At 41.1% G+C, this 19,942-nt stretch overlaps 1 protein-coding gene across 2 annotated transcripts in view; it reads right to left on the bottom strand.

Moving 5' to 3' along the window:
• Positions 1-12,309, bottom strand: part of LARP4B (La ribonucleoprotein 4B) — a 52,524-nt gene extending 40,215 nt beyond the window's left edge. Inside the window, exon 1 of one of the 2 annotated variants that reach the window (XM_065731515.1) lies at positions 12,002-12,309. Coding sequence is in view for 1 of the 2 variants with exons in the window: in XM_065731514.1 (XP_065587586.1) it covers positions 673-696 (24 nt within the window). In the remaining variant the exon portion in view is untranslated. Of the gene's footprint in view, positions 1-672; positions 790-12,001 lie in introns of those variants that run through there. The other variant, XM_065731514.1, reaches the window with a different exon arrangement.
• Between the last annotated feature and the right edge of the window lie 7,633 nt (positions 12,310-19,942).

The raw sequence follows: 19,942 nt of genomic DNA, 5'->3' as shown, positions 1-19,942 counted from the left end.
GTAAAGTTGGTAAAAAACCAAGAAAAATTAGCAAATCATAGTCCTTCATGACTGCAGGTTTCCCTCTATTTCAGTGCTGGGAAGTATGAGAAATGGGAGCTTGCAAATTTTTACTCGGGTGGCCATTTTAGAAGGCTTTCAAAGAAAGATCTCAACTGTTCATGTCAGAGCTGCGCCACCATTCCAGAGCTTGGGACAAATGTTACCACTCTGCAGATTAAGCAGCCACACAAAGCAGCAGCATCCTGGTGGTGCTCACAAAAAGCCTGGGACAGGACTCTATGTCAGTTTCAGCTTCCCATCTTTCCTTTCAAAACAGGAAATCTTTTCACACATCATCAGATGCAACAAGTGATATTCTGGAGGACAGTACTATTTAAAACATGCTATTAAATGGTTATATATATATGTTACTAAGTAGACAAAATACCTGCAAAAGAAAAAATCCAGCACGTCTGTTGGTGGCATTTTGTGCAATCATCATCCTGACTACGTAAGACGTAAACTCTGTATTACACAACGATTAAAAAGCTGACATGACATAAATAGTCACAGCATGTGTCTACAGAAGTTAAATATTGGATACGCTACTATTATAAAAATCAGCACAGGGCTCTCCATTTGTTTAAATGCTAATTAACTAAACAGCAGGGGGAAAGTTGAAAGTTTTACCTCTGGAGCCTCGTTTGACCACATGCCCAGACATTATCAAGGTTTGTTGGATGAAGGCTTCAGAACATGCATACATCCAGTGCAAGTGCCAACATGACTACGGGAAGGTTGAGTTTCTTCATTTTTTCCTTCCTGCCAAGAAAACTGCTTATGCTCAAGCACTCCCCAGGAAGAACCCAGAACAATGCAGAAATGTGGGGTTTGTAGAGGAACACATACAGCACCACAGCAGGTGAACCCATAGCAGGATACCTGGCACACATAAGGCAGTTTGAAGCCCAGGTATAAAAACAGTCTTAGCAAGACATAGAGCTCCAAAAGACCATCTACATTTTAATGCTGTACTTTTTAAACATTCTGCAACAGAAAGAAAATGCTTTGAGGAGTTTAGAGCTGTTTCCTCTGCTTCACAAGTTGTTCTTAAAAAATTTTTTCTGTTCTTTATGTAGTTGATAGCTTCCAAAACTATCCTGCAATTCCATTATCTCTTCAAATGTACTCTTGCCTCAAAGGAGGATTGAAATTTCAAGAGAAACAGCTAACTTTGCTATGCAAAACAGAAGACTAGATTTCCTTCTTTAAAGATTTATCAAGCATTTCTGCACCAGGCTTCACAAGTGATTTGCAATGTCATCCTGTACTAAGCTTTCTGATCCTAACCCAAGCACAAACACAGAACTGCACACTGGAACTGATTACTCTGCAAGTACAGAAATTCAGATCGTTAGCAGTAATTAGTTGCCCAAGAGGTACAAAGCAATAAATTACTAAACAAAGGTGATAAAAATGCCAAAGAAACTTTGTACTAATAAGTGCTCTATACAGAGGTATATAAAAATGTCCCTCAGTCAGTGGCAAGAATAGAGGGACATGCATAAACGTTCACTCATCCAAAAGCATTAAGAAAAAAAGATTCTGATAGTACTCACAAGATGAGGGGATAACCCTTACCAACAAACAATTCTGCTACTTAGCCTTTTATTCACTTAATTTTAAACACACATACTGAAAAGGAAATCCCTTCAATTGAAGGGGATCATAATTTCTGCAGTCCTCTTGCACACTAAGAAGACAAGCTTTACATGCAGGTGTTACTGCCTTGCGTTCGCCTGAATAAGAGTCAAAGAACAGAACGCTGAGCCTATGGAACATGTCCCCTCACAAATGAAACGCATCACTTCTTTCACAGAACATAATCTAAACCTTGTCTTTTTTGAGCACTACGAGTGCCCACTAAATCAGGAATAATCCACTACGAAGAAGCTCTTGTGCCTATAAAAGTACTACGTGCCCTAAAGAGAAGTGACACTCTGTCATGAGCAGTTTTAAGCTTGCTTACAGCTTGTTCTCAATTTTCACATCTGAAGCAGCACTTTCCTGACTGCAGACTGAAGCACATAACATTATAAAATCCAGAGTATTAATTAACTGGAGTTGCTCCACGTAGCACATCCATCACCAAGCCACAAGCTTGTTTTCTTCACCTGAAGAGGACTTCCAGCACACACCCTGCAGGTTATCCATTCAGTTGCATGTTTTATTTCTAATGTAACTACTATATATCTGGTAAGATTTTAATTTTATAAATCAGGTTTCAAATAAATACCAAACTTTATTAAAATAAACTCTTCACTTTTCCTATTGTGCATCATCTCATCAATCTCTCAACCGGCAGGGTTAAACTTGTTGTAGCTCAGCCAAGCCATAATAATTTTGAAGGGTGAAATGTTACCTTTATGGAAAGGATCTCTGATCACAGAGCTCCACGAGCCTGTTGTCTTGTGAAGCTGGTACTTCTTATCTACTGGATGCTTTCGACTAAAGAATTCCAAATACTACACTCATTACCAAGGCCTACCAAAAGCCTGCATTTCATCCTCAGGAAGAGAGCAGAAATTTGCTACTCAATTAAATTAGCTTAAGTATCTCCCTCACTAACCTCCATCAGCTTTTGACCTCCACCCCACCTCCCAACTGTCTCTTTTTTCTCCCTTACCCCAGGAGAAGAAAAAAAGCAAGAAAAGATCCAAATACAAGAAGCAGTTGCTGAATTCTGATTAAAGGAATCCCAGCAGATTGCTTGTGCTGAGGAACACTGGAAGAACAGATCAATGCAGACCACTGCTCCAACAAACTGGAAAAGGAAAAGAAAAAAGGAAAAGAAAACTAAGCTAGCCTTAACACAGGGCAGCTATACCTCCAGGTGCCTGCAGCACGACAAGCCTGGAGCTCCAGACCCCTCATTCTCCATGGCATTCCATACCCGATTCTGCTTCCAAAGCATGTAATACCAAGTGTTAAATGAGCCTAATGCTGGAGGAAAACTACATTTTCACATAAGTCACTAAGAACAGCCAGCCCAAATTGTGCCCAAGTATCAAAAAATAATAATAAAAGAAAAATTAATAGCTAGCATGGATTAAAAGAAGCTGCAGAGCAAGGTGAAAGCTTCCTATGTCCACAATATTTTTAAATATATATGGAACTACAGACAAGAGAAGCCCACTAATGAGGCTTTCATCAAAGCACAGGCACATAATATATTATCCTAACGCACTACTCGTTCATTTCTTGTGATGCTCCCACCCATTCACATTTACCTGTTACGTACAACTGAGCTATGAAGCAACAGCCTATCTTGTACAGCGTCCAGTGTGCTGGGATCCTGATCTGCAAATGTAAGTCAAAGCTGAGGTCATGCAAATAAAATACGCTTGTATGTTTAATATAGAAACTTCACTGCTGAATCTGTTTACCTGCTACACAAATATTAACTGTAGATGCTTTGGTGCGATCTTCTACAGGCTAATTGCATTCTTCTCCAAAAGGCAGAGCTCATCAACTTGAGAGATGTCTGTGCTTACAAATTCCACGCTTTTAATGTAGCACTAATATTTTTAATACCAAATACCATGCGTTGACACAAATAATTTTATTTAATGCACGCATTAGGAAAGCATCACAAATGTATCTTTGTGAAGTTTAGCACCACAAAACAGAAATCCTCATCTAATTAATCACCAACCACCATCAGCCACATTGCTCGTCTGCACTGAGGTCACAGAAATTAACAACCACACAGCACCTCTGTAAACAAAGAAAGCAGAAGACAACACAACTGACTAGAAACAGTATTCTTTCCAGTTCAGTTTAAAGCCTGCCCTGGAGTATAGTGTACAGGGCAGGAGTTGGTGTCTGCTACTGCCTATGGATTTCATGAAACACTGTTATTTTCATTTTTGTACTATTTTAAAATAAGAATATTCAGAACACCAGATGGTGACTTGAACTCCAATCTATTTTAAATAAGATAAACTTTACAGAAACTTCCAAATATCTTCAGCCTATGTTACTCCTTCCCATAGCCAACACTTCAATAAAGAGATTAACACAACTACCAGAAAAAGCCACGTGAACAGCTTCTCAGTTATTTCTCCTATAACCTACAGTTCCTCAGTCTGCCATACTATTTCCAGAAAGTGAGCTTACTCTGGCACTCCAGATACCAAGTCTGTCTCTTTCTAATTTCCCCTATGCACAGATGAAAAGTTACTATCCCACACAACGATATGTTTCCTTGCTAATCTTCCCTCCCAACACAGCTGACTTGCTCTCATTTTGTGGAGGATTGCTTCTTCTTTTAAAGTATCTGTTGAAGGGAAGTGGGAGAGATTAATCTTCCTATTCCACAACTGAAGGAAGCAACAATTAGCTATGCTACACGTTCATACACAGCAATAAAGTTCATAGAAATTGCTGTGCTTTCACTTCGATGGGCAGTTTTCATTCTGGTACTGAAACTGATTCCTGGAGTGGAATGGAAATTGGAAAAGATACTGAACTTTGCTGGCTAATGAACTCCCCAGCAACTCCGGACAGCAGTCTCACCATAAACAGACGTGTGGTTTTATGAATTGTATCTATTTCCCAAAACTACTGAAAGCTCTATAGTATCTTAACAGCAGTCTCAAATTTCTAAAGCTAAGGCGCAGTAACTGACGTGCTGTTCAGCCTGTTGTAACTCTTCAAAGAAATTAAATCTTCAGGAGATGACACATGACAAAGTACCAACTGCCTCAGCGCTTGCTTAGAGGAAGCAAGTTAAAGGTTGTGCATGAAGCATGTCAGTTTAGCAATGCTGGGAACAATGAACTTCCTTGTTTCAACTACTGGACGTTCCTCCTCCTTATTTACCAATATGATCTTCTAGTTTTCCGCATACTTCTTTTCACTGCTGAGCAGAAAGCGGCCAGTATCACGCAGTGCTACATATCTGTTAGCCACCCTGAGCAGTACAGCTCACAAAGGTAAAGGAAGTAACTATTCCTTTAAGATCTGACAGGCAGAACTTTATGGACACCATCTTCTTCAGAAAACCTGGAAATTGACAGAAGAAGATGCAGTTTGTTATTATGAATGTCTGAAAACATCACTTGAAGCTCTAAGGTCAGCATTTAGGGCAGTTCCAAAGGTGAGGCTAGACATCCTTTTACAGGTCTTAAAAGGTTTATCTTGGAACAGCCATATTGCTGTTATTTAGATTTCACATTTCAAGTCTGCAATCTGCACCGTGCTTAAGGAAGTGGAGGTCAAATACTGTATCAAGAAATTCCAAGACACTTAAAGAGTAATTGAAAGCACAAACAAGCTTTGAAGCTGTGTTCACATTCTTTATCATCATATTCTTGAAACATACAATGCATGCCAAATTCAAGGAAGTTGAGATCTGAAATCAAGAGTTCAGATGCAAACACATTTACACGCAGAACTCCAGAAAGAACTGATGCATACCAACAGAACAGCTGTTGAGCTGCTACAATACATCATCAGCCAAAAAAGGTCTTGGAAACCATGACAGAAAAGGCTCTACCTCTACCTGAAGTCCAAGTGGAAGGCAAGAGGAGCCAAACAAGGCATGGATGACTATAGTAATAAAAGATGTGATAAGTGTTCTTACAAAAGGAACGTATATAATAATAATTGAGTATGCAAAGGTTATTTTAACAAACAGTTCTGCAAAACTTTCAACTTCCCGCAGGCTTTGGAGTTTGCTTAACATGACTTGAAAGGTCTTCATTTACATAAAATACCTTGGCTGAAGTTTTGAAACATATTCAGAACCAAAGCTAAAGTGAAATTAAACTACTTACAGAAAAATCATCACTTATTTTTAAGGCTCTGTAATAAGAAGAGGAAGTCAATGTTTTTGCCAATGATTATTAACTTGTTTGCCAAAAATAGAATTTAAGCCAAATACTCCAGTAATTCTTGTATTTCTTCCTCTTTCTAAAGAAGTTACCATCATCCATTCTAAGTTTTACTAAAATCAGAAGTAACTTTTGCTTACTTTTGGACCATTGTACAAAAGTCTATCACCTACTGGGTGCACATTTGTTCAAAGTTGGAGCACCCCACCTTCTTGAAGTATCACTGTAATCAAAACTACAGGTAATTCAGGTTTTGACTCTCTGTTAAAGGATAGATTGTTCCACTCCTGGAGCTTGAATTTAAGCTCAATAATCCTTCCTTGAGAGTCAAAACACTAGAGAACAGATCTAAAAATTCCACTGACACCTTGAATCCAAAGTTATAACACAGTGTTAATTAAGACAGTTGTAACCAAATGCTTTATAAATTAAACTGCAGCAGGCTTGTAAAAATAGGACTCCCACAGCCCAAGCTTTTCAGACATGTATTGAAAGAACTGGACAACAATCTTTAAACAGGAACAGGGATACAGACCTAAGATCCTGGAGACACTCCAACAGAAGCAGTGATATTTTGCTCAAATTGTTTGCCTTGCTGCTTTAAACAGCAACATGTTGATCATTCTCTGCCCCTATCTACTGGGCATTAATAGCACTGAATAGGTATGAAACTCAGAGATAAGCCTGCAAATTCTGCATGTACAGGCAGCAACTTCCTAAGCTCTGAGACTCAGTGCTGAAGTAGCTGTGCCCTGATGCTCTACCCAGTTCTGCTGTTTTTCTAATTCCTAGAACACAAGTCAGAAACCAGCTGAATACATCAAAACATTTTAGCATAAACCTCCAGCGTCAGGCTATGAAAAAGCAAGCCACTTTGGACATTGGCCTGTTGATTCATCAGTTCCTTATTTGAACAACAGTCAGAGCAAGCCTCTGTTGTGGGGCAACCTGTGACAGCATCACAACCTGTAAAACTACGCTTATGCATACCAACACTGACAGCAAACAAACCCATAATGCTGGCAACAAACTTCACTGTCAGGTTTTACAAGGATTTCACTATGTTTCTGACAAGTGAGTGGCATCAAATGGTTAAATATTTTTTCCTTGATACAGCTACTATTCAGGTAACATTTCATTTCTTGAGACTCCTCACTGACATCCTACAATAATAAAATACGTGTAAATAGATGCAGAAGGTTCACTCTGCAGAGAAATATCTTCCATGGAATAACAGAAGTCTGCAATTTCATCACACGAGCCTGTAACATCGTTACCAAGACAGATGGAATCTGTCTTATGAACATCCTCAATATAAGTATTAATACTTCTCCACTGTCACTTATTTCCAGAGTCTAGCAGGGAAGAACCAGTATGACACTGAGGGAGAATTAATTTAAGCAAAGAAAAAATACTTTGTGTTAGAGAACGTGAGAGACCTAAAAAGTATAGCGATTTGGTATTTCAAGCGACTTGCAAAAAGCCCATCACAGCTTGAGAAGTAAGCTTCAGATCAAAAACTGTATTCTACAACTGTGCTCCAAATACAGTACAATCCTGAAGAAGTTTCACGTGAACTACTGACAGCATCTGAAGGTTCAGTTTCTCAAGTCTTTACACTGCTGCTGGTTTGCGTGCAGTTTTAACAGCGTAAGTGGTAAGGACTTTCAAGAAGTCTCTATGAGACAATGCATTTCTGGGTTTAACATCACAGGCAACCATGTCAGATATATGCAGACATCTGGAGCTGTCCACGTACATCCATCCATAACTGAAAGTTGTGCTTAAGGTGTAGTAGCTGTGCACACGCATACTGAACTGGAGACGTCGATGAACATATAAAGGCAATGCTGAACAAACCTCCACTGTAGGATATGCTTTCGGGGACACCAGCTCCTTACATGCCCATAACCTTATGCGGACAACAGAGCTGCTAGAAGCACAGAGGCGGTGGCAATCCATTCAGCTTATGAACGAATGATTCCTTTTGTATTACATCATTCAGCTACCCATTAAGGAGCTGGACTGACAGGATCCAGAATACGCACAGCCCAGCCCTCCATAGCAAATGAGTGTTAGAAAAGATTAAGGCTCAAAGAAATTGGTGATTCATCAGGGCGTCAAAGCAGCATTTCCCCAATTCTCTGCGATGTTCTAGGCTAAATAGCTGGCCGTGTACTGGTAACTCCGTCAGACTTCCAATTTTGGAGTTAATTGCTGTTCCTGAAACACATAGCCAGACACAAAATACCTGCAGCAGCACACATCACAGAACACTGTCATGGCTATCCTAATAGCAAAATTATGCTGTATTACAGTCACACCTAATTTAAGTACCTCTGTTCTCTACAGCTATTACTCTGTGGCACCTGCTTCCTAATGGGGGGAAGCCACTCTCCCCTTGGAAAGGGCATACAGCAGCAACACAGAGAGCAAACAAACGCGAAAGAACAAAGAAAAGGACATCATTTATTCTTGGCTCCATCACTTCACAAGAATTTAAGATACGCGAGCCATGAACCAACCAACAGAACGATTCTCTCTTACAGTTCTTTGAAAGTTAGCTAAATGTAAATGAATGGGTGGTACAAAACAATCAACTTCTGGTGTCCTGTTTCTACAAAGTTCTTCAAAATTACTGTTCTAAGATAATTTGTATTGTCATACAGAACCAGTGTATCCTTAGAAATATATGTTGTAACAGAAATGGGCCTTCAATTATCCAGTTTGCACAGCATCAAATTACTTTTATTGACAGCTGAAATACCACCATCGCTAGTTTCACATTCACGTGAAGTGCTTCAGAAACTGTATTTCCAGGTTTTACAGTTATGACTTACTGGCTTGCCTCAAATTTAGCACAAGAAAGTTAAATGCTGTGGAGAATGCTTTGGAGAAGTTAGCCTTCACATTTCCAAGAGGTTTTTTTTTTTTTGAAAGAGCACACTGTGTTTGCTTTTTCTTTCTCAAGAATATCACATGAAAGAAGTATTATTTAAAACATGAAATTGTCTATCACCTTCCCCTCACTAATTTGATGACTGTGCTTACCTTGTGAGAAGCCATCTATATGGATAGTTCTTGTTTTATATGAACTAGAGTGTTTAAATCACATATACTTCATAAAACATACTAGATTCTGCACATATATGCTTTGCTTATGGAACACAATTGCTTAAATCCCTTTCCTGAGCCTTTTACTACAATAGCAGCTTTTACTCATCTTCTACACAACTCTCCACATACTATTTCCTCTTACAAAACTGCAGGGGGAGGGGTTAATTTTCTTCCTTACAACGTTCAATTTTGTAACATCCTTCCTTTCCACTCGCACCTGAGCTCCCATTCTGAATGCAAACTACAAGAGTATTAAACTGACAAGAGCCTTAAAACACTAACAGTTACATGCAAGAATAAATGCAGTCGTTTCTAAGAGTTGCACAGATTTGTTGTCTAACGATGGCACAAGGAAATCCTTAAAGACCCAAAACATTATATAGACCACATTTTTAAAAAGAATTAGTATCTTACATCATGAAACAGTTCCTCATACACACATGTACGCACATGCGAAAACAGCACTTCCCAAAGCTTGCTACTCCCCAGGCATGAAACTGCACTTCCTTGCTTTCATCACACAGCCTCTTCTGCCCTTTCCTGTACACCAGGGACAGCCTTCTTGCCACTGCATTTCTTAGCTACCTTTACAGCCACCTCTGTCTTCTTCCAAAGATCTCCAGAAGGATGCTCTTCAAGATCTTCTTCAAGACTGTGGCCCTTATAAACCCACTCCTGACACAAATAAAAAAAACATGAATCAAATGCTCCATGCTCTCATTTGTATCATTCAGCTGTTACCTTTACAGGAGTGCACACCTTCACAAGTCTGATAAACATATATTCAGGAATCACAGAATTAAACATTGTTAGCACTGAAGGGCCAGAAAGCTACCTGGTTTTAAAAAAAATACATAAACTACTGAAAGTTCTACACCCTATTACTTTGTTCTTTCTAACGCCTTTATTACTACCTGTCACTTCACATTTGTCACGCACTAAGGCAAGAAGCATCTCTTCTTCATCTAGAATGTGCATTTTGGTAGGCAACGTACTAAATATTTAAGGAAGTTCATATTGCTGTGCCAATTAAGCTTGCTACTAATCTAGAAGAAAATAACTGCCAGATATGAGACTTAAGAAATGCAACGCCAGATCTCCACAGCACACGTAGATTACACAAAGGTAAGCTGTTATTTATTTTGCACTTCAATAAAATAAACAAAGTAGTTAATTTCACTTGAAGCTAAACATCAAAGCTGGAGATTGCCTGTATCACTTATTGCATATCTCAAAAGAAATTAAAAAAATCACAATCCCAAAGTCCCCACAAACACCTTCCATCTTGCTCTGCACTGAACTAATCTGAGTTCTAGACACATATCTAAACATACATATTACATACAAATCACTCATGCCTTTCTATGTGTGTATTTGTATTAGCAAGCCACAAAAAGTAACCAACACAGAACATGCTTGGGCTGATCTCAAGAGAAGTGCAAACACAAAAAATAAAAAGCATTACAGGGGAAAAATAAACCTACTCCAGAACATTATTTACAAATAAGGACCCAATTTTATACCAGGAGAATTTGCAATCACTTCTCCAGGAATACTCAAGAGATCAAATGTTTCCTAAAAACCCATTCATACAAACCCTATATTTCAGTGGCAACAAGGAATATTACTTTTTCTCCAGATATGAGACCAGTTAAACACAACATTGATTTTGGCTATTTATATAAACAGCATACCCATAAAAATGGCAACACACCTAGCAAAACAGAACTTCCTGTAGACATTAACGTATAAAAATGCACTGTTATTTTTGTATCTACTTTATTAGACCATACCCCAGTTTTCTTCTGCCTTTCCCTGCCCACAAAAGATAAAATCCAATAGAAAATATCTATGTCGTTTTAATTGCCAGAGTGAATAAGCTGATTAGTTCCATATCTTAAGAATTAACTAGAAGAACAGCTTCCAAGTCAGCAGGAAACAAGTGAAAGTTCAACTGATAAAAAGTTCCAGATCCAAATCAAAATCCCAGAGTTGTGAAATCCTAACAAGTTAGGAAAAAGAACAAAACACACTTTGACCTTTCAAAAATTATCCAATCCTTTCAAACCAGATAAGATTTACATAAAAATTAAACCACCTGAAAGGTTAATGCTTTGCAATAATGGTCCTGAGGCACTACTGTAACAGGTTTGTTGAAGATTCAGATGTGGCCACCAAAACCAGGCCAGAGCCAGACACGAGGCTGGAAACCAGAACTGCCACAATTTTACCCCAACTGTGAGTCAAGTTTAAACAGTGGTTTGGAAACCAACTCTTTCTGTGGCCATAGGCAAGCCTTAACCGCTTCGCCTCAATTCCATTACCTGCAGAATATAAATAATTATACTTATCTGCCACGGAGAAATCTCATACAGCATTGTCTGGCAAGGACACATCTGTTTAAACCGTGGGCAAAGCTACGTAGCAATTTCGAGCATCTGCACAAACTGAAACTGAGAGTGCAAACAACTCGGCGGCAGCAGCCGGCAAAGGCCGAAGAACAGAATCCCAGGGGGGAAAAAAAATGCTCCGTGCGGCGGCTCCTTCTGCGCCGTGTAAGCTGCAGGCACTCTGAACCTCTCTTCACCTCTCCGGGGCGCAGCTCACAGCGCAGTCTGTGCTCACAGCGCGGGGCCGGCACCGCCCGTGCCCGCCTCGCTCCGGCCGCACTCCTCGGCAAAGGGTCACGGCCGCGTCGCGGTGCCTTCGGCCTGCCCTCCCGCGGCTCCCCGTCGGGATCACAGCAGCGCTCCCCCGGCTGCCGCTCCGTTGCCGAGGAGGCCGTGCCCGGCGCCTCGCCCTGTCCCGCCGCCAGCCAGGCCCCGAGCTAGCTCCCTCCTCTCCCTCCTCCTCCTCCTCCCGCTCCCCCGGGAGCCGCCTCGGGTGGGAAGATGGCGGCTCCGGCCGCCTCCCCGGGGCGCGAGGAGCGGCCCGGGAGGGGCCCGCGGTCCCCAGCTCCGCCATTCCCCTTCCGCCGCCGTCGCCGCCGGGCCCCTCGCGCTCACCTGTCACAGCCGCCGCCGCCCTCGGGCCGAGCCTCGTCGGGAAGAAGGGGGGAGGGGAGGGGGCAGGCGTGGGGGTCTCCGCCGGGCGCCGGGGCCTCTCGCCGCCGCCGAGCTTTCCGCTGGCGCCGGGGCCTCTCGCCGCGCCGCCGCCGCCGCCGGGGCCTCGCCGCCGCCGGATGCCGGGAGGAGGAGAGCGGAGCGCGGGGCGGGGCCGGGACGAGGCGCGGGCGGCGGCAGCACAGCGGGAGAGGGGGCGCGCGGGGCAGGAGGCGGCGGCGGCGGCTGCGGGGCCCGAAACGTCTCCGAGCCGAGACTCAACCACCCGCTCGCATGAGAGACCCGCTTCCGGCACCCGGCGGAAGTCCCTCCTCCGCCGGCGGAAGGGATTGGCCGGCAGCCCCGGGCGGAACGGCGCGCTCGGCCGGCACCAGCGCCACCGGATTGGCGGAGGGGCGCCCCGCGCGCGGCACGTGACACGCCTGACGTCACCCACTCTGAATGAGCGCGCGGAGGCGGCCCGGACCCGCCCGCCAGAGGAAGTTTGGCTCCTCGCGGGCGCCGGAGCCGCGGGTGGGGCCGATGGGACGCGGGAGATTCCGCCTCGATTCGCCCTTACCCGATGTCCTTCCGCCCCGGGCAGTGTGGAGGCTGCGGGTCTGGGAGCAGCCGTGTGTTGTAAGGCTGACCTGTCCTTATCTTCGGAGCGCTGACGCGACGGTAACGGGAGCGCCCGGCTGCCTGCCCCTCTCTCGGAGCGCTGTGGCCCCTAACACGGCAGCTGCCGTGGGCTGAAGCGCTGCAGGTGTGACTTCCAAAGCAGGTGATAAACTCACGTGGAAGGATTGGGGAGCAGTCTGAGGCAGCGTGTCTTCAGCTGTGTAAAGTGGAGGAGAATTGCAGGAGATTCAGACGCTTCTGTTTGACCAAAGAACAAGCAAGCCTTATCAAACAGTTTATTTAGAACGGATCACAGTGGGTTTTTAAGCACAGCTAATTAGGAGAATGGAAAATGAGGTTTCTTCTCCCTCCCAATTTTTGGCCTTGTAAAATTGCTGGAATGAATCATGTTCTGTGGCTGCTCGCAGTCCTCAGCTTCCCGCCTACCTCACAGCCAGCTGGGGCTATTATAGATTCATAAATACATTAGGTTGGAAAGGACCTACAAGGTTGTCTGGTCCAACCATCCTCCTATCACCATCCCTACCCACTGAACTACTAAATCAAATCCCTTAGCACCTCATCTAAACACTTCTTGAACAGCGCTAGGAATGGTACCTCAACCACCTCCCTAGGCAGGCCATTCCAGTGCCTGACCACTAAGAGAAAAATTTTTTCCTCAAATCTAATCTAAATGTTCCCCGGCGCAACTTGTGGCCATAAGTGGCATTAGTATCACTGCTGCCTTTCTGCTCATCTCATGGATGTATCCAGATAGAAAGTCCCATAGAAACGATACTGCTATTAACTTCGGAGATCACTCCTTGTGTCCCAGAATCCCAGTGATGTTTTCAAGATTGCTGTATCTTGCCAAAGCCTTCCCTATCGAGTGGAGGCAGTAAAGCAGCACACTGTGGTGCCTCAAAGGAGATCAGATCTTAACAGAGGTGAGGTTTTACTATATATCCCAAGGAAGTGTATCTGAACGTTAACTGTAGGGCAAACAACTGCTTCTGCTAGCATGGGTGTTGTTTTCCTTACTAAGTTATTTCAGTTTTCCACAATTCTGATGAGAAGGAAACCCTGAATGAAGACATGGCTAGGATAGAGACTGGTGAGGAAAAGGAGTAAAACTTGATTTTGAGGATATGTTTCTGGTAGGAAAGATAAGCCAGGAAGTGCAGGAGCCATGGCTGATACATTAGATGGTCACAATTAAGCTGCTGTATGAAGTATTGATTACTTAAAAGTCTAAAGCAGTGAAACAATTGCTGTTCCAAATTCTTTTTTATTTCGTAAGGAAACTCAATTTAATTCCTGTTTTCTAAATTTAGGTTATTTTTCAGCATATTACAATTCTTGTCAAAGAAAAAAAAAGTTAAATTTTAGATTTTCAACTGCGTTGAGCCCCTTACTATAAAGAGTCCTCCAGATTCCAGATACCTATCACTTTAGGCGTACAGACATACTATCTTCTTACACAGTCGTGATAGGACATGGGGGAATGGCTTTAAACTAAGAGAGGAGATTTACATTAGGCATTAGGAAGAAATTTTTTACTCAGAGGGCAGTGAGGTGCTCACACAGGCTGCCAGAGGTGCAGTGGATGTCCCATCCCTGCAAAGTGCTCAGGATGAGAGCCTGGGCAGCCTGAGCTGGTGGTTGGTAACCCTGCCCATGGCAGAGAGTTTGGAACTAAGTGATCCTTAATGTCCTTTCCAACCTAAGACATTCTACAATTCTTGTCTCTCCCAGGCCTTACCCCCATGCAATATATAAAATGGGCAGAAAAACAAACCTGTCAGACAACTGAGGAGACTGCACTGCATCATTTCTACTGCTAACTCAAGGTTCTGACTGCTAAACTCATCTTCCTTTCTGAAATTGGAGCAACAGCTGATGGAGGAGTGAAGGAGAGAGAGGTACAGTGACTGATTCCTGTAAAACACCAACACTTAGAAGCATGTAGGTGGGTAGACTTAATTGTGGGTAGGAGTTTTCTTTAGTAGGTAGTTTGTTCTTTTTGATTGTTTTTGTAGGTTGTTTTTTTTTTTCCTCAAAGCAGATGAGTTGCGATATTAAAGAATAAAATATACAAGATTATTTTTTAAAAAGCTCACTGTTACAAAAGTAGCATTATATATTGTTAGCCATACTGATATATAGGCATTGGGTTTATGATTTTTATTTCTTTATTGCTAAGTTTTGTTGTAGTTGAATAACAGTCAAAGTAGTGCACTTTTTCTTAAGTAATGAATTTTCTACTTGTTGAAGTAACTTCTGATTCTCTTTGTGAGGGACGTACAACTTCATGACTGAATGCTTCCTTTTTTAATGGCAGATTGCTGAGATCAAAGAGATCTGACATTTTTTCTCTTGTATGCTAGTAGCTGAGGAATGTGTGCACAGGTATGAATAAAGTGTTACAAATAACACTGTATGCTGTGCAGCTGCAGAAACCAGTCCTGTTTCTCCTACAGCACCAGCTTAGCAGCCTGGGAGAAGAATGCATCTCTGCAGGAACAGTGTGCTCGGACATTGTTAGTCCACAAAAGTAAAACAAGGGTAGGCTAACTAGATGTTTCTTTCTTGATCTGTGGTCAAACAGATGTAGAAGAGACTGTGTAAATTACTTATATATTCACTGATTACATACTGTAAAAATGATATTTGACAAGACTTTTAAAAATTAATATTGCTAGTTAAAAAATGAGCTATGTGGTATAAGTAAGAAGATAACTCCTTATGAAGAGGAATGAAATAGGACCTGTTTTGTGTGAAGGTTGCTACTTCAGACTTTTTCTCCCTTTTCTCTCTCTCTCTCTTTTGTAACCTCTGTTTTACTCCTTTGAACTATACTCTAGTAGTTGCATTCTCAAATGATTTTATACTGCAAATCAATGTAATAAGGCTCCGTGGTATTTAAGAGCTGCTGACCTGGAACACTCACCTAAACCTGCAAAGCACGAAGTGCTTTGGAGTTTGTGAGATCTTATAAACCAAAGAAAAATATTTTATAGTTCCCAATGCTATTATGCAGCTTTGCAGGGAGAGAGATCTTTTCAAACATACTGTACTAAATGACTGCAAGCAATGGGCTATCTCTGTCAGAAAACTAAATTTCAATAGAATGCAGTAATTATTCTGCATGGCATTTAGTTTATGTGTAGTATTTTAAATATACATGTCTATACACTTGTATATTTATATATTATATACGTTATGCATTATTTATATACATTTCTATGTTGGTACCTTTCATAGGTCACAAATAATTGACTGTAGAAGACAGTCCCTGCTTCAAGTAGACTACCATCTAAACAGACAAAGCAGGCATAGGTGAGGAGAAGCTAAATATTTCTTCCAATGGGAGGAGAAGGTAAGACAGATTGAGTGACCTACCCAGAAATGTAAACTATCTACGAGTCATGGCTCTACACAGAACCCTATAGTTTAGTGAAACGTTCAGGCTTTCTTTACAGCTTTGTGAATAGTCATTACTGGGTAAATTGATAAAAATCCATTACTATTTACATAGATCTGTGATTCCCTATTGCTTACACGTCTCTAACCGTAGGAATTCAACTTGGCTGCAGTGATACTCCAGTGCACAGATAGCAGCACCAAGCTGTGTGATTTTCTCGTGATTGACAACATGAACATGTGCACTTTCTGACTTTCTTGAATCAGCTGCTATGTTTGGCAACAAACCTTGTGAAATGTTGCTGTAGAACTAGTTAAGACAAACCATACTTAACAGATTTTTTTCCCTTTTGGCATGTTAGTTATATTTTTTTTTAACACACAGAGACAACATTAAAATAAGGCTGTGGTGTAGGTACCATCCATTGTTAAACAGTGGTTTTCATTAATGCAGTGTAAAGAAGTCTAAGCTGTGGATGATAATGATACATATTAAAACCACTGTTAACAGGAGTTGATTACAGATTTTCAAGAGATGGTTTAACAATAATTATTGTTAATTGGACATAATTACAAGTCTGAATGTTACCATCCTATTTCATGGATTTTACACTACCACCAAACCAGCTAATATGCAGCCCTTATTCTATCTATATATAGCAGGTCTGCAGCAGGGCCAGGACTTGAAACCAGATCTCTCATGTTCTAAGTTTGAGCAGATTGTACTGATTTCCATTTAGTTATTGTCCATCTGGGAGAGTATTTGGTTCTTCAGCTGTTAACTCACTTTTAAAAGCTAATTATACCTTAATGGGGAATCATGTCATTTGTATAGATTTTGTGGTTGAGTAAGTATTTTTTAAATGCTCTGGACATCGACTCAGATTTTAATAGAAATAAACGTGTTGGCTATTTTCTTCTTTGTACTTAGTTTTATTATTTTATCACTATTGCTTCTGAGCTTTACACAGCATACTTTAAATACTGCAACTGCTGTGTGAGGTGTGTACTCACACATTTATACAGATTTATCCCCAGTCAACAGGTGGCAAACTGAGGCCTGGACATGTTTGGGCTCAACCTTTGTAACTGACCCTGTGCAAAATTTGTATCTGTTCTGAAAAATGATTGTAATTTTGTGTTTCTGTCCTCTTTAGACTTTTGCTAAGACTCAGTGAGGACACTGTATGCATACATTTTTAGTTCTCAAATTTTCCTTTTCTTGAATCGTATTTCCTGCTCTTGATTTCATAAATATCAGAACAACTTTTTCATTGTTTTTTGTTTGTTTGTTTGTTAGGTTTTGGTTTTGGTTTTGGAGCAGTTTTATTTCTTCCCTTCTCAGTTATGTTGGAGATCTATGGAGAAAATTGCATGAAAATATTCAGCCCACTGGACGAATGTTTTGCAAAGCTATATTACATATTTCTAGTAATACAGGGCAAACTCTATAAAGCTTATTAGTGAGCAAGGATGAAACGTTGAAAGTTGATAATTTAAATATGAGCACTTGAAAAATAAGCAAATACTTTCTATAGAAGCGTATTTGTGGGTCCTTTTTTTCCAGCTATTAAAAAAACAAAATGTACTTCTGAACTGAAATTAACATTTTGTTTGGCCATTAATCCATTTAGCATCAGACAGACTTTTTAATATGACCCACCCAGCATAGCAGAGTATCTGAATATGTAGAAAAAGACCATACCTCGAACTCAGGAGATGTATCTTTTTTTTTTTTTAATAAAATGCAAATTATAAAAAATATGGTTATAAAGCAGCAGTTTTCCACAGATCTCTCATTAGTTATATCATTAAATATTATGGTGTGTGTTATTAGCATAAAGCATTAGTCAAGACACAGAGCTCTCCTAAAATTTTCAATTTACATTGAGAGATGTGGCTTTCTGCTTTAACTCAGCATCAAATCCCCCCTCTGTGACACAGAAGAGCACAAGAAGTTCTTGAAAAGCAATTCATCAGAATTGTGTCTGTTCAATTATAGCAATAATGAGGATCCTTTAGTTCTTATCTGTAGGCATATATTCCTCAGTGGATAAAGGAGCACATCTGAAAAGTGGTAAAATTCAGTAATGAAGCGTTAGCAGATTCTCTGCTCACCTCACTTGAACATTCGTTTGAACTTGGAATTGTAGTGCTAATTGGTTATAAAGGTACTCCGTTCTCTTTGCCAAAGTGTAAATGACTGTACAGTGCTGAAGGACAAGGAAATTAGAGTCCTCACCTTGTCACTTGCAGAAATTGATGTTTCAGGTGATCATTGTGTAGTTAAATCTCTGCTGGGTGTACAGTCCTAATGTGCCAGAATTACACACAAATGTCTGAATTACTACAGGGCAAAAGGAGAATTTGTTCACATCAAACCAGGCTGTGGATGGACCGTGAAGTTGGGCCCACAGGATTTTTGTTGGAAAGGCTGGACTTCAGTATTTCCAAGAGGTCTTATTTGCAGCTTGATGACATCCTACAGTGTGGTCAAGTAAAATAGCAGAGGGTCAAGACTCAAATTATCATGTATGTGCTGATTGAGGAGGGGAAGACATAGACAGTCCTTTGCTCTTCAGAGTGAGCACTTCTTGTGTAACCTGCGTGGTCTGAGTGATTTTGTTTCAACTGGGCAGCTTCAGATTCTCCTTCCCCATCTAATACATACAACAGCAGGATGCTGAGAGTGTAAATTTACCCTAGCACCTCAGAAGAAGACTCCTGCAAACTCCTTCACTCATTTACTGTACACGAGAAGGGTTGTCTATAAAGTGGCTGAAACATTCAGGTTTAAAATAGAGAGCACTTGATGAGGTCTGTAGTAAATGTACAGGAAATTCAGATGCAGCTATGAAACAGTGAATATTATTACCAGTTACAAAACGTACTGTGAAATACTGTAGGTTAGTCGTGGGCTCTGAGAGATGCTTTAATGATAGTGCTTTTTATCCAGAGATGCTGAGGTCACTGAGGTTGCAGTATCTCTTTGAGACTATCACTCAGGCAGCAAAGGAGTGTATCCACAGCATCCTTTCTGTGCTAGTGATTCCCAGCTGCTGCCATAGTCCTTTTGAGACCACTGGCTGCTGATGTGGTTGGGAAGGGCCACATCAGGAGCAGTGGAACTGCAAAAACTGGGTCAAGGCAACTGTTCTATGTCCGTCAGATGCAAAAAACTGCTCAGTCTCAATAAAGAGACTGTGTCTCCCTTTGTCGAATCATAGATTGACTTTTTCAAAGTACTGGACGTACAATACCTGACACTTCATTTCAGCATCCCCTAAGTTGACTGTTTCTGGTCTTGCAGTTCTTTTCACAGCTTCAAGAACTGATCTATCCTAGAGCTTATATAAACAGCTCCAATAAAGGGGTTGTTTCAGGAGATTTACACCTCATGGCTTGATTATGAGGGTACATATTTCTTTGTGATATTTTTGCTGGAAGAGGTGATAGGGAGGATAGCACCAAAGGTGGCAGGAAAATCCCAGCTGTATTCATCAGTCAGGATGGGAGGATTTTTTTTGTTTATTTCTTTTCACTTTTCCTTTTGAATTACAGGCTTACTGCTCCTGAAGCTGCAGAGCTCAAGGTGATTATTACACAAGTCAAAAAAATGTCATTCTTCACATACTGAAATGTCTAAAAGCTGATTCTGTTGTAGATCACCTATACACTGCTGTATAAAAAAAATGGCAGATTGTGAATCATAAATATGAGTCACATCAAAGTGGGGTATGCAATCAGTGGGAATCTGTAACATCAAGTCTCAAATATCTACTGATCTTAGAATCATAGAATGGCCTGGGTTGAAAAAAACCTTAAAGATCATATAGTTTCAATGCCCCTCCTGTGGGCAAG

Source organism: Cyrtonyx montezumae, unplaced genomic scaffold (genome assembly GCF_038088225.1).
Source record: "Cyrtonyx montezumae isolate F1298 unplaced genomic scaffold, pur_monq_1.0 scaffold_14, whole genome shotgun sequence".
Lineage (NCBI taxonomy): Eukaryota > Metazoa > Chordata > Aves > Galliformes > Odontophoridae > Cyrtonyx > Cyrtonyx montezumae.
Note: the sequence above shows the minus strand (reverse complement) of the source record. Positions and strands in the feature narration are given on the sequence as shown.